This window comes from Globicephala melas, chromosome 1 (genome assembly GCF_963455315.2).
Source record: "Globicephala melas chromosome 1, mGloMel1.2, whole genome shotgun sequence".
Taxonomy (NCBI): domain Eukaryota; kingdom Metazoa; phylum Chordata; class Mammalia; order Artiodactyla; family Delphinidae; genus Globicephala; species Globicephala melas.
The window spans coordinates 180,141,908-180,156,238 of record NC_083314.1 but is presented as its reverse complement, the minus strand read 5'-3'; the positions used below and the strand labels follow the sequence as shown (position 1 = coordinate 180,156,238).

The 14,331-nt window shown below is 38.5% G+C and overlaps 1 protein-coding gene across 14 annotated transcripts in view; it reads left to right on the top strand.

The window, feature by feature from the left end:
- KIF1B (kinesin family member 1B) overlaps positions 1-14,331 on the top strand; it is a 148,359-nt gene that overhangs the window by 26,455 nt on the left and 107,573 nt on the right. For all 14 annotated transcript variants that reach the window (XM_070046042.1, XM_030878866.3, XM_060283243.2 and 11 more), the window contains exons 3-4: positions 11,805-11,881; positions 12,625-12,804. In XM_070046042.1, coding sequence (XP_069902143.1) covers positions 11,805-11,881; positions 12,625-12,804 — 257 coding nt within the window. The remainder of the gene's footprint in view (positions 1-11,804; positions 11,882-12,624; positions 12,805-14,331) is intronic.

The window sequence follows — 14,331 nt, the reverse complement described above, 5'->3', positions numbered from 1 at the left end:
ATTTGTCTTTCTCTTTCTGGCTTCACTTAGAATGATATCTCTAGGTCCATCCATGTTGCAGCAAATGGCATTATTTCTTTTTTTTTTATGGCTGAGTAGCATTCCATTGTGTGTGTGTGTGTGTGTGTGTATACATACCACATCTTTTATCCATTCATCTGTTGATGGACACTTAGGTTGCTTCCATGTCTTGGCTGTTGTAAATAGTGCTGCTATGAACATAGGGATGCATGTATCTTTCTGAATTAGAGTTTTCTCCAGATAATGCCCAGGAGTGGGATTGCTAGATCATATGGCAACTATATTTTTAGTTTTCAAAGGAACTTCCATACTGTTTTCCACAGTGGCTGTACCAATTTACATTCCCACCAACGATGTACGAGGGTTCCCTTTTCTCCACACCCTCTCCAGCATTTACTATTTGTAGACTTTTTAATGATGGATGATCTGACTGGTGTGAGGTGATACCTCATTATAGTTTTGAGTTGCATTTCTCTAATAGTGATATTGAACATCTTTTCATGTGCCTTTTGGCCATCTGTATGTCTTTGGAGAAATGTCTATTTAGGTCTTCTGCCCATTTTTGGATTGGGTTGTTTGTTTTTTTGTTATTGAGTTGTATGAGCTATTTGTATATTTTGGAAATTAATCCCTTGTCGGTTGCATCGTTTGCAAATATTTTCTCCCAGTCTATAGGTTGTCTTTTCGTTTTGTTTATGGTTTCCTTTGCTGTGCAAAAGCTTTTAAGTTTGATTAGGTCCCATTTGTTTATTTTTGCTTTTGTTTCTATTGCCTTGGGAGACTGACCTAAGGAAACATTGCTATGATTTATGTCAGAGAATGTTTTGCCTATGATCTCTTCTAGGAGTTTTATGGTGTCCTATCTTATATTTAAGTCTTTAAACATTTTTGAGTTTATTTTTGTGTATGGTGTGCGCGTATGTTCTAACTTCATTGATTTACATGCGCTGTCCGGCTTTCCCAGCACCACTTGCCGAAGAGACTGTCTTTTCTCCATTGTATATTCTTGCCTCCTCTGTCGAAGATTAATTGACCATAGGTGTGTGGGTTTATTTCTGGGCTCTGTATTGTGTTCCATTGATCGATGTGTCTGTTTCGGTCAGAGCTCTGACTCTTAATCTCTGACCTGTGTATATTGCTTCTCAAAATACTAAGTTTTACTGTTCCGTGTAATAAGACTGAACGCCTGTGTCTATTTAGAATTTAACTGTTAGGTTAAAATTTATCTTGATGTCCTTTTTTGATTCAGGGAAATTATTAATAAAAAGGGCATTATTATTAGTTGAGACATCTTTGTACCACTTAACTTAAAGAAAAGCTGGACCTTCCCTGTCATCTCCCTTCAGAATCATTCAAAATTTGCTTAGGAAGAGCAGAATTGTTAATTGAGAGTTTGCTTAACGTTTATTATAGCTAGCATATTTATTTTATACTCACTTGATGACAGTGTGACACTACAGAGTTGGTAGATTTTTTTCTTCTTTTTTTCCATTTGAATGTTCAATACTCTGGGATTGAGTATATAGTTGACCCTTGAACATCAAGGCGGTTAGGAATGCCGACCCTCTGCACAGTTTAAAATCCACCTATAATCTATAATCGACCCTTTGTATCTGCGGTTCTGCATCCATGGATTCAACTAGCCCTAGATCGTGTAGTACTGTACTATTCACTTTTGAAAAAATCCACATATAAGTGGACCCACACAGTTCAAACCTATGTTGTTCAAGGGTCAGCTGTATAGTGAATGCATATAGTACATTTATCCTGTTTTATAAGATTTAGAATCTAATTTTGTTATTTTAAAAGATCAAGAAATTTTATGATTTTAGGTCTTTTGCTCAAATCTACTTTATGACAATCTGCTTTATGCCATTTTAATATATTTTCGGCAATATATTATTCTAAGTAGGGGAGAGGATGCTTCTGGGGCTTGGCTTTATGGTTTTGGAATATAAATGGTATATAAAATAATCGTGTGCCATTTTTCTTAAATTTGGATATAGTAGAAAGTTTTTGAAGAGGAAGTTTGTGCCGAAGATATCACTGGTATTTTTAACAAGCTTAAAACATGCCATCAGAGAAAAGTTAATATAAAGTTACACTGTTGCCACGATGATATGTTAATTGTAGTTGCAGGCAAAATCTTTAATAGTTTGCCAACAACAGTGTAATTGCTGCATAGAGACTTTGAGATATTAGATAAACAAATTTATTCTGGAGAATAAAAGGGCTTTTAAGTACAAATCTTGTTTTGACTGCCTTGTTTTCTAGGACTTAGTAATTAAAACATTATTTCTGCATCTTGATGCTGGAGTAACAAAGTTGTAAAGAAGGCCAGGAAAAAGGGGGGTAAAGTTGGGGGACTTCGCAGACTTTGTAAGGCTAATTTTGACTTGAAGGCACTCTAAGAAAGAGAAGATGGTCTTGCGGTTCATCAGTAAACTAAAGCCTATGGAACATTTTATGGGGAGTCATTTTAAAGGCATTCCATTGATCTTGAATAAGGGTCTTCAAGCCTTTACGTGAAAGGTGCTGTCCTGTTCTTCACTCTTCTCCGGCTCTCCTAAGGTAAGGAATGTCAGCTGCAGCATAAAGAATAAAAAGTCTGAAGGCACAAGGGGAAAGGTGTGCAAGGTGCAGGGAGAGGATAAACTCAAGGTCCTCTCCCCTGTGGACCTGGGAAAAGATACAATCAGATATTCAGTTCTGAGGCTGCCTTTCTGATTTATGAAGGGAGAGTTAAGAAAACAGCCTGGAAACCAGATGAGATCTGGATGGTGATGGGAACCAAGGCCCAGAGGTGAGGATGAGCCAGAGTGAGTTATGGGGAAGTCAAGTGATAGCCTGACAAAGACTCTTCCTCTTGGGAGTCCAGAAGGTGGTTATGATAGTAGCTAACATAGCTTGATTTCCTTTGTCTCTTGGCTCTCAGGACCCCATGCTCTCCTGATTGCCTTCCTTCCTCCCAGGCCATTCTCTGTTCTTCCTTTCCTCCTGTGTTAAAAGTACACCAGGACCTTGTCTCTCCTCTTTGATCTCTTTTCTGTCTATAGGGAAGACACACTCCTAAGTGATTTCATCTAGGCTCAAGGCTTTAAATGTCATTGAGGTGACAATGACTCCCAAATTCATTTCTCCAGCCTGCACCCCTTTGTACAACTCCACACTTGTCTACCCGGCTGCTAATTTAACTCTACTTAAAGGCCTAAGAAGTATCTCAAACTCAGCGTGTCTTCAACAGAACTGATTTCCCCTCCTTGCCCAACTAAAGTGGCTCTTCATTCATTCTTACCCATTCTTTAGTTTCTCAGACCAAAAATATTGGGGTCACTCTTCTTTTTCTTACAGGCCACCTGTAATTCATCAGTAAGTCAGTCTTGTTGTCTCTACTTTCACAGTCTCTCCTAAATCTGGTTACTTTTTATCGTTTCTACTCTAGTCCAAGAACACTCCAGTAGCTTCCTATCTTTCTGTTTCTGCTTTTGTTCCTATGTAGTAGCCAGAGTCATATTCTAGAAATGTAAATCAGATTATGTCAGCTTGTGCTTCAAGTCCTTTGTTGGCTTCCTGTCACTTTTAGAATATAACTAAAAACCCTCACCTTGGCCACAGGCCCCAGAGAATTTGGCCTCTGGCTAGCCCTCTGACTTCACATGCCATTATAGTTTACTCCTTTGGCAACACTGGTGGTCTTGCCGGGCCCTAAATGTCATGCAGGTCCCTGCTCAGATGTGGCAGCCTGCCCACTCTTATCTAAAAGAGTCACTCCTGCTACCTCCATTGTCACCGTTATATCTCCTAAGTCTTCTTTATTTTTCTTCCAGGTTGTACTATCTCTATTAGTTAATTATCTGACTTCCTGATTAGAATGTAAGCTCCTTCAAGGCAGGGACTGTTTTTTCACTAGATACCTTCAGGCCTGGGGCATGGTAGGCACCCAAGTATTTGCTAAATGAAAGAATATTTTGAGTATTTACTTTGTGCTAGGTCCTGAGCTAAAACTCTTGACATCGATTAGTGATTAATCCTCCTAACAAGTTCTATAAAGGTAGGCACTATTATTGTTGTACCCATTTTACAGATAAGAAAACTGAGGCTTACTGATTGTTATGTGCTGAGTTTATAGATGGACCCTAGGATAATATTGGATACTTAGGGTGGAGTTAGATCAAAGCCTCTACAGTATTCTATTTTCTTCACTGCTAAAATATTTAATAATGTCTTCTAGAAATATTTTCTAGATCAACTCAGGTTTTGATCATTGAATATTGGGTCAAATTGTAAGACAAAATTCAGTTTTGGATCGAGAAACACAATGCTTTTGATATAGGAATGGACCTTTCTTTCTCCTGGCCCCGACAAATGCCACAGACTTGAAACTCATGCATTTCTGATGCCAGATGCAGTTCTCATGGGAGGCATTATGTAAATGGCAAAGATGTTCTGCAGTAGTGGTTGTGTTCTGTGTAATTGGTCTCCACACTTCCATTCATGCTTTCCTCCAATCCAGTCTCCATGCTTTAGTCCATCCATCACTGTAGTCAAGCCACTCCAGTGGCTTCTCACTGCTCAGGGGTTCACCAGCTCCTTGAGGTCTGTCCACGACCCTGAGATTTAGTGCTTTTCTACCCTTTGCTGCTCACTGCATTTGAGCTACACCTGTCAAACCAGTGCCTGGGTTTCACGTCCTTCTTTTTGCCCCAGGGCTTCCTAATGCAGTTCCCTGGCCTGGGATACACATTGCCCAGTGGGCTCTGGCCTTGGAGCCAGATGGTCCAAATTTCAGTTCAGGCTCTGGCCTTGGACAACTCAGGCGCTCCAAGTGTAAAATGGAGATGATGCAACGTGAGGTTATTTTGTGGATTAAATGAGTGTGTACATGTAATGCTTTAGCACAGTGCTTGGAACATAGTAAGCATTCAGTAGGTGTTGGCTGATATTATTATCACTCGGCTTTCCTTAGCTATCTCCTACTTATCCTTCAGCTCCCCCTTCTCTTTCACCAAATCAGAGTTTACTGACTAAAAAATTGCCTCTTTTATATATGTTTCCTTTTATATGTTTCTGTTTATATGTTCTTATAGGACCCCATGCTTATCTAGCATGGATCTTACCATAATTTGAAAGCATGTATTTATTTTGTGTGATTATATGTCTGTCTCCTCCATTGACTCTGAGCTCTAGAAGGGTGGAAATAACTCTTTTGCTTGCCATTGTATCCCTAACCCAGTGCCTGGTACATAGTTTGTGCTTAATAAATGTGCTCAGTAAATGTGCCCAGTGAATAAAGGGCTCTTAACTTTTCCTTTCTTAAAATAGGATCTTGGGATCTTTTGTGATAACCCTTCCTTTGAGAAAGAGTAATGTCAGCGTGGAAACTAGCATTATTTCAGACTTGGGAGCTCATTGAGTACAAGTACACAGGGCAAAGGGGCAGGGACTACTGGAAGATAGGCAGAAAGATCAGGAACATGGACTTGTCCAGATGGATGTTGTTGTAACATCTGGGCTTTGAGTGATGCACCATCCTGGTTGTAGCTGTGATATTCAACAGTGATTCAACCAGTTCCTGTATAATCCCTGCTCTGTGCTGGGCATTGAGCCAGGTGCTGAGCACCTCACCCTTCTAATTGAATGTATGTTTCAGGGGAACTACTTGGAAAGATGAATGCTGAGAACATTAGCATCTATTTACGTCTTTTGGTGTTTTTACCATATGGCAGTGCCTCTTGGGTGTGTGTCTTGTGTGTGAGGTCAAGAATTTGTTTCCTACCTACACAAGAATCGTTATGCGAGGCAAGCTTGTCATATCTGGGACACTGGAGAAAATTTTGCAGCAACAGATTTTAATGTGGTAAGATACCTCCGTCTGCCATGAGATTCCATATTTCCTGTGAAATGCAGAGTGTAAAAGACAATTGTAAAGACCTGGGGAAGAAGAGGGATTTCTAGTACCTATTCCACTCTTCTGCCCCCAATGTACTTTCCTTTATCCTTGCCCTTCCTGCTGACCTCCATCAGCACATCTTCTTTTGCCTGTACTATTTAAAACCTGGTAATCTTTCCTCTTGTTCCCTGTTTACCTATTACTGCTGTTTCCTAGAAGTTGTATTTCTGTTCTCTAGACTGGAATTTAGGTACCTCCTTTCCCAGAGGTTAATGATTCTTGCCAGAAGCTGAATTAGTTGGTTGCTCAGGGAGAAAAGACTCAGTAAGCAAGTGGTATTGAGAGAGCTACATTCCAGTTCACAAATAAGCGTCACCTACTTATGAAGTCAGTACCGTGAGTGATATAGAAAGAGGGGTCATGGTTTCCAGCCACAAAGAAGGGACAGTCTGTAAGGAAAGATGAAACTAACATATTCATTAGTTTTTCGGGTATATATTGAGTATCTACTGTATGTCAGGCACTGTCCTGGGAGCTAGGGGATAGAACCGTGAATGAAACAGAAGTTCTGGTCTCATGGAACTTACATTCTAGTGACTCATATAATAAGTCAGGTGGTCATGAGAGCAATGAAGAAAAATAAGGCAGGGTAAGAGGATGGAGAGTGAAGTGAATGCTGATTTAAATTAAATGGTCAGAAAAGGGCTGTCTGATAAGGTGATGTTTGAATAGAGAACTGTATGAAATTAAGGAGTGGGCGAGTCAGATACCTGGGAGAAAGCATTCCCAGCAGAGCAGTAAGTACAAAGACCCTGAAATGAGAATGTGTCTTCAGTAAGAAGGCCAGTGGGATCAGAGTAAAGATTGAACCTTTGGAGAGGAGGTCACAGAGGGAGTGGAGTTTTGTTCAGTGTATTATCGGAAGGTTCACTGGAGGTTTGCCGTGGAGGTGATCCGGATTACGTCTGAGAAGGGTCATTATCTACAGTGTGGAGATGAGACTTTTCAGGGGCTCAGGGGAAAAGTGGGGAGCCCAGTTAGTAGGTATTGCAGTCGTCCAGGCGAGAGAGATGGTGAGTTGACCAGGGTGGTACTGATGGTGGTGGTGAGAAGTCATGGGATTCTGGATACATTTTGAAAGTAGAACTGACAATGTAGATCAGATGTGGAGAATTGCTGGTGGAGGTGGGTCCAGATGTGGAGTATACTGTGTGTCCAGAGAAATCTTGATAGAAGAAGAGGCCTCAGGTGCAGAAGGAGTTTAAAAGAGGTCTTGAAAAGTGGCATGAAATGATGATTTTTATAGGAAATAAAGCACTATGAAGTATACAGCACTTAAAATAGAGTTATGTTCTGGCTAGTCCTCAAAGATATGCCAGGAGTCCATTCCTTGAAGAAAAAGTGTTGATTTGTCTGAGACAAACTCTGTCCACTGATAACACTTGACCCTGGGAGGCATAAATGTTTGTAATAGCTTTTACATTGGTGAAAATATGGTTTATATGTTGAACGTATTCATTAATTACTAGAATTCCATTCATATGTGCATGCTTTCTGGGAGACAAATTAGAAGTCCTGCACACTGTGTTTTAGCTCAGTTGACTTTGATACAAGAATCACTATGTTAAATATTGCCCAGTCTTTTCGGTGATAGAATTCTCTCTATATTCTTACTGTGAAAGTTAATAAAATTTACTGGTATTTTATGTATATATTGCATAGGTATATACTGTTTTGGTTTTTCCTTTTAGGTTCCTGAAAATGGTACAAGATTTAATGAAATTAAAATTACACATGACCTGTGGAGCACATTCATCTGAGTGCCTGTTTGGTGTAGGGCAGTGTAGAGGGTCCGTAAGACATGGTCCATGTACTGAAGGGATTTTTAATGTGGTAGGAGCACCGGAGATTTGATGGCACATCTAAAGGACTCCAATGTAGTATTTTGACTCTTGCCAAGAAGTAGAATTCTTATGCTTTAGCTTATTTTATCAGTGAACTTTCCTTGCTTTGGTTTAAAAACCACGGAATATGGTTATCATACCCACCAAACATTGGGGGAATTTAAAACAAGATAAAATACGTGTTTTTGAAAATTAACATTTGTATAGTGCTTTACTCATTTAATCCTGTGAACTAGGTATTACCTCAGTTTTATTTTTAACTATTTATTTGTTTGGCTGGGTCTTGGTTGTGGCACGCAGGATCTTCATTGCCGCCTGCGGGATCTTTTAGTTGAGGCATGCGAGCTCTTAGTTGTGGCATGCGGGATCTAGTTCCCTGACCAGGGATCGAACCTGGGCCCCCTGCATTGGGAGCGCAGAGTCTTAATCACTGGACCACCAGGGAAGTTCCTTACCTCAGTTTTAGAGGGGACACAAAAGTGTAGCAATACCCAAGGTCACAGAAAAATCTAAATCTATATATATCTATATCTATCTATCTATCTATCTATCTATCTGTCTATATATAGATATATATATATATTTTTTGGTTGCGCTGTGTGCCTTGTGGGATCTTAGTTCCCAACCAGGGATTGAACCTGGGTCCTCAGCAGTGAAAGCTCAGAGTCCTAACCACTGGACCATCAGGGAATTCCCTAAATCTAAATATATTTCTTAATTGTTCTTACTGATGCTGGTCCTTTGTTTCCAAATCCTATACCCTTTCTATTACATGTTCTCTCTCCCCCCTCCCCATTTTTATTAATGGTTGGAAACATCCTGTTTCTTAGTTGGGTTAAAGGAAGTGAGATCACAGCTGTTATTCAGAAAGAAAAATCCTTTCGCACATATGAAAATATTAATTCATTGTCCATGCAAGTAATAGTGGAGTTCATGGGCTTCTGATGTGCTCAAGCGCTGTCATTAATATTTTATCCTTATAAGTTTTTTTCCTTTGCAGAGTTTTGGAGTTAAAAAAAATTTTTGCTAGTAAATATTTAAAATAGTCAAGATAATACAATGTATATGTAAATATAAAGAATAATATAAAACAACTCTGTAACTGCCACCCATTCTAACATATAGAAATGACCCATACCTTCTGAGTCTTTCTGCTTACACCTTTCCCCCCCTAAGTCTGGTAACAAGAATATTGAATTTTGCATTTTTCCAAGGTGTCTTTAATATAAATATCTTTCATTTAGGAATGAAAATCTTTCAAATATTGTGGGTAAATTTCATCTTGTTTCACATAACTTATATAAATGGCTCTTTAAAATTATATTTTGATTTACTTATTTATGTTAAAGATATTTTTGTTGCCTGGAGGCAGTTATTTAAAAGGCAATTTGGTATCGTGTATACAGAAGTAGAAATATAATGTTGTACACATGAAAGTTATCTAACGTTATATACCAATGTTACTTCAATAAAAAAGAAAAAAGGTGGTATCTTTCTTATCTTTCTTTGTATATCTAACACTTAATACACAGCAAATGTGCCCCAAAAAAGTTTGTTAAATGAATTCATGCATCCATGTGCTGAGTGGAATGAATAATAGCTGGAAAGAAAAAAATAGATAAAAATAAAAAGCAGCTTGGTTTTGAAGATGGAAGTTAGGAAAATTTATTAGTTTCAGAAGTTTCAAAGATCTGGGAGAAGGGTATATTGAGGAAGAGGAAAAGGAAGTTACTCGCTGGCATAGTTTTTCTTTTCCTTTACTAGAGAAAAGGGAACAAAGGAGTAGGATCTGAAAACTTGCCCTTTCTTAAATCGTTCTTGGCAGAATTGGTACTACCAGTGAGTAGCTAAAGATTTAATGAAATGCGGCTTAAAAGTTTTATGACAGCGGATTTCCTAAAGGTTAGAAAGTGTTTATTTTAACCGTGGTTTCGAGTGATGAAGTCTACTTCAGAGGTCATACCCTATATATTGTTATTGTCCTCATTGCTGAGCCACTGAAACCTGGAATCTGGTTCACGAAATATGACACTAATTTCTGTTTTCTTGGTAGAGTTTGTGTGTGGTCTTTCATCTTTTAGGAACTATAATTCTCATAGTTCCTAGTTTCAGATGTTGTAAGGAGAGTTCTGAGCAATGCCTGTGATACAGTTTTGGGGGGCGGTGGTCATAAATGTGCATTTACATGCACATATGTATGCATATGCATAGAAATGCCTTACCGTGTTTGCCTTGGTGATCGCCGCATATAGGGAGTATTTAATTGTTGGGTGACTGGGCTCAGGAACTAGACACTCCAAACTCACATCCTGAATCGCCACTAGCTAGCTCTGTAGCCTTGGGTAAGTTACTTAACCTCTTTTTGATGATTTCTTTATAAAATGGGGATAATAAAACATCTGCCGTATTGAGTGGTTGGGAGGATTAAACAGGTTTGTGCACAGAAAGTACTTAGAGCTCAGAGTAAGTGCTCCATGAATGTTGGCTATTATTTAAATCTTGTAGGTAGTGCCTTTTGTTTAGAAGTGTACTTCTTTGCTTAGGCTACCATTTGTGTGTGGGGAGATGTTCTTTCTAGAACCATGTCTCCTTGTCACATGATTATGTGCTGTGTGAGCCTTGTTAATACTCTGTCAGCATTTGAGGTTGGAACATAGGTGTGGCCATACCCCGTGGAATCCAGTGAGAGAGAGCTAAGCACCGTAGCAACTGTTGCTATTTGTATCCTGAGCAACAGCTGCCCGGGGCAGATTTATTTTTTAATCCTGATCTCAGATAGCTTGGGATGTGGCCCTGCCTTAGAGAAGTGGATTGGTTGGTCTGGGCTTTGAGGCGATTTCATGACCACATGTTACAATGATTCTATTCTGTGTGAAATATGAGGTGCTAAAGCTTTGTGTGTGTGAGGGAGGAAGAGAGGCCAAGCCTCAGCATTCAGTCAGTCCCTGAACTATGTGACTGGGTTAATCACATGAGAAATCACTTTTTAAAAACAATTTTATTTATTTTTTGGCCATGTCGTGTGGCATGCGGGATCTTAGTTCCCCGACCAGGGGTCGAACCCGTGCCCCTGCGGTGGAAGCACGGAGTCCTAACCACTGGACCGCCAGGGAAGTCCCAAGAAATCACTTTTAATATGGACAGTGAGGCTTCATACTTTTCAGTCAAAAGTAATTTTACTGTTTATGACATTCTACAGATGATTTAGAGGTCTGTGTTTCTAGTGTATACATGCACACACATATACACACGTATATACATATATCTAGTAACTTACGTATTAGTTATTATCAATTGTGGATTTCACAAAAACTATCCTTCCTTTTTTTTTTTTTTGCGGTACGCGGGCCTCTCACTGCTGTGGCCTCTCCCGTTGCGGAGCACAGGCTCTGGACGCGCAGGCTCAGCAGCCATGGCTCACGGGCCCAGCCGCTCCGCAGCATGTGGATCTTCCCGGACCGGGGCACGAACCCGTGTCCCCCGCATCGGCAGGCGGACTTTCACCCACTGCACCACCAGGGAAGCCCCTAAATGCTTTTCTTAAGTAGATGATAGGATCTTTAAAAAGTGTTTGTTTTAAATAGTGGTTGGATTAATTCAGTAATTTTCTAATTTTTATTTCTGATATATTGAAATATTTCAAGCCTTATGAAGCACCTTGAAATAGTAACATGGTCCATTTCCAAATTTTGTCTGCTAACTTACCTAGGATTCAGTCACAAGACATTTACTGAGCACCTACTATGTTCCAAGCTCTGTTGTAAATTCTGGTGGCATCTAGTGAATGTTGTTGGTCTGATTCTTTTCAAATTCTCTATATAGATCCTACCTATTAAAAATGTGTTATTTTTGTTTTTCAATTGCCCAGTTCAGATTCAGTAGTATGAATTTACTGATTTGGATGTTTTGAGTTTACAGTATAACATCATGCTGAACTAAAAAACATTTAACTGAGTCACTTATAAAATCAAAACATTTTCATCCTCTAGGTATTATTAACCCAAAGAACCCAAAGGAAGCTCCAAAGTCCTTCAGCTTTGACTACTCCTACTGGTCTCACACCTCGGTGAGTGTACTCATGGTGCAGCGTGGTAGAACAGTGTGGGTTTTAAACCTTTTGAAAGAGCCTGCAGGTCCACAGGGAAAGCAAAGATTACCAACATCTAGGGAAATGAAGAGTAAGACCCTTTGCAGTATCCCCTTACTCATTATAGGATCCCAAATCTTACTGGCTTCTGGGGATTGTTCCTAAACTAGAGTTTGCTTCTGCATCTCTTTGTTACGCATTTTTGTTCTTTTTTTCCTATTTTGTGTTAGAGTAGGAGATGTTTTAAACTATTGCAAAGCCTAATTGCCAAGGGAAGAGCCTGTGAAAGGGGATGGAAAACATTCTTCACTGAAAGCTGTGTTTATTGAGAAATAGCCACACCACCTGGAGCGAATTAAAAGAAATATTTTTGTATGTGGACTTGATCTTTGATCTTTCAGCCCCATTTTCCACTTAAAATTTTCTTGGAGCTCCCTGTGAATGGAAGAGTAATACTTTCAAGGTTATGTAAAATGAAATGTAATCATGTCAGATAATTTCATGTAGATATTTTTATGTATGGCTGGCCTGGATGTCTCTAATAGTGCCTCTGTGTGTGTGCATTTAATGGGAAAAATAAACTATATGTAGGAGGGACTTAAAAATATATTTTAGGTGATTATTCTGATTTCAAACACTTTTATTTATTATAGAAGTAATCAAATAAGCATAGGAAACAATATGAATAAAATGCCATTTATTTTTCCTTTTAATCCTTACAGCCCGAAGATCCCTGTTTTGCATCTCAAAACCGTGTGTACAATGATATTGGAAAGGAAATGCTCTTACATGCCTTTGAAGGATATAATGTCTGTATTTTTGCCTATGGGCAGACTGGTGCTGGGAAGTCTTATACAATGATGGGTAAACAAGAAGAAAGCCAGGCTGGCATCATTCCACAGGTAAAAAACAAAAAAACAAGGATGAAAAACCTCTGTTCATTATTACTCTTAGTCCTCAATTGCATTAACAATTATTTTTATTAGCAAACATTTATTCAGGGACTATTGTATGCGAGGCACAAAGATAAATCTCTTTCCCTGAGAGGAGCTAACAGTCTGATGGAAAAGACTGATATGTATTCATGTCTGTTTTTAAAGGTGGGAAAGTTGACTTTTTGTAAAGGTTTTGCTGTATATCCAATGCCATGTTACTTTATCTTTTGAACAATGTTATCAGCTTCTTTAAAAAGTGATAGTATGTGTCAGGCTCTGTTCTGAATCCTGGGGACACCTGGTGAGTGCTGTTGGTCTGATTTTTTCCCCCAAGTTCATATATAGATCACCTCTTAAGAATATGTTTTTGTTTTTTGATTGCCTTATTTGATTGCCTTTCCTTTTATCTTGTTAAATTAATTCTATCACTTAAAGCTTGAACAGTCTGAGGTTTTTTTCTTTTTTAAGAGCAGTTAGTCTTTTGATTCTGTATTGTTTGGGAATGGAGAAAAGTCATGACACAGGTACATTTAAGAAGAACTTCTTTTGCTAGTAACAGGAACATGGTTTGCTTTTATTAATGATATTTGGGATTAATTTTAAAGTGTTCTTTTACTATAGGCCTAGTGTGGCCATTGCTGTATTCTGAAATAAAATATATAAGGGAGCAATATCTACTTTTTTGAATGGATTATTGGATTATAATTTTAAATTCAGCTATATAATTGAAATGCTTATTATTAATAAAGATTAGGACATTTTCAGAAAAAATGAACATACTAGCATGCACGCACACACACACACACACACACACTCAAATATATTTTTTTAAATTTTGGCTGTGCCAGGTCTTAGTTGCGGCACACAAGGATCTTTAGCTGCAGTACGCGGACTTCTTATTTGCGTAATGCATGCGTATCTAGTTCCCCAATCAGGGATTGAACAGGCCCCCTGCATTGGGAGCACGGAGTCTCACCCCCTGGACCACCAGGGAAGTCCCTATTTTTTTTTTTAAACGTAAAAGGTAATGTCTGTATTAAGACATATATTTGGGAATTGTCCTTCTTTGTGTATAGTAATGGTAATAATTATAATACTAATTAGAGGAAACATTAAATGTAGCACTCATAATGTGCCAAGCACAGGTCTAAGTCTTTGCTTTTACTACTATGTATTAACTTCTTTGACAATAAAATAATTGTTTGTAGATATAGCAAGTAATATTAAATAGTCCTTCTATTTCCTTTAATTTATTTGTTATTGGAATTCTTGTATAGTTACATATGTATCTCTTTTCTGGTAGAATTTTTGAATATTTTGTTTTAATGTCAAAGCATGAATTTTTAAGAAGACTTATGTTTTAGAAACTGCTACTTAAAATCCATCTTAAATTCTATTTAGACTTCTAGAGATTCATGAACATATAGTTCATTTTTCAAATGTATATTGATTGCCTTAATACTAAATATATAGCAAACGAAAATTCAGTGGATT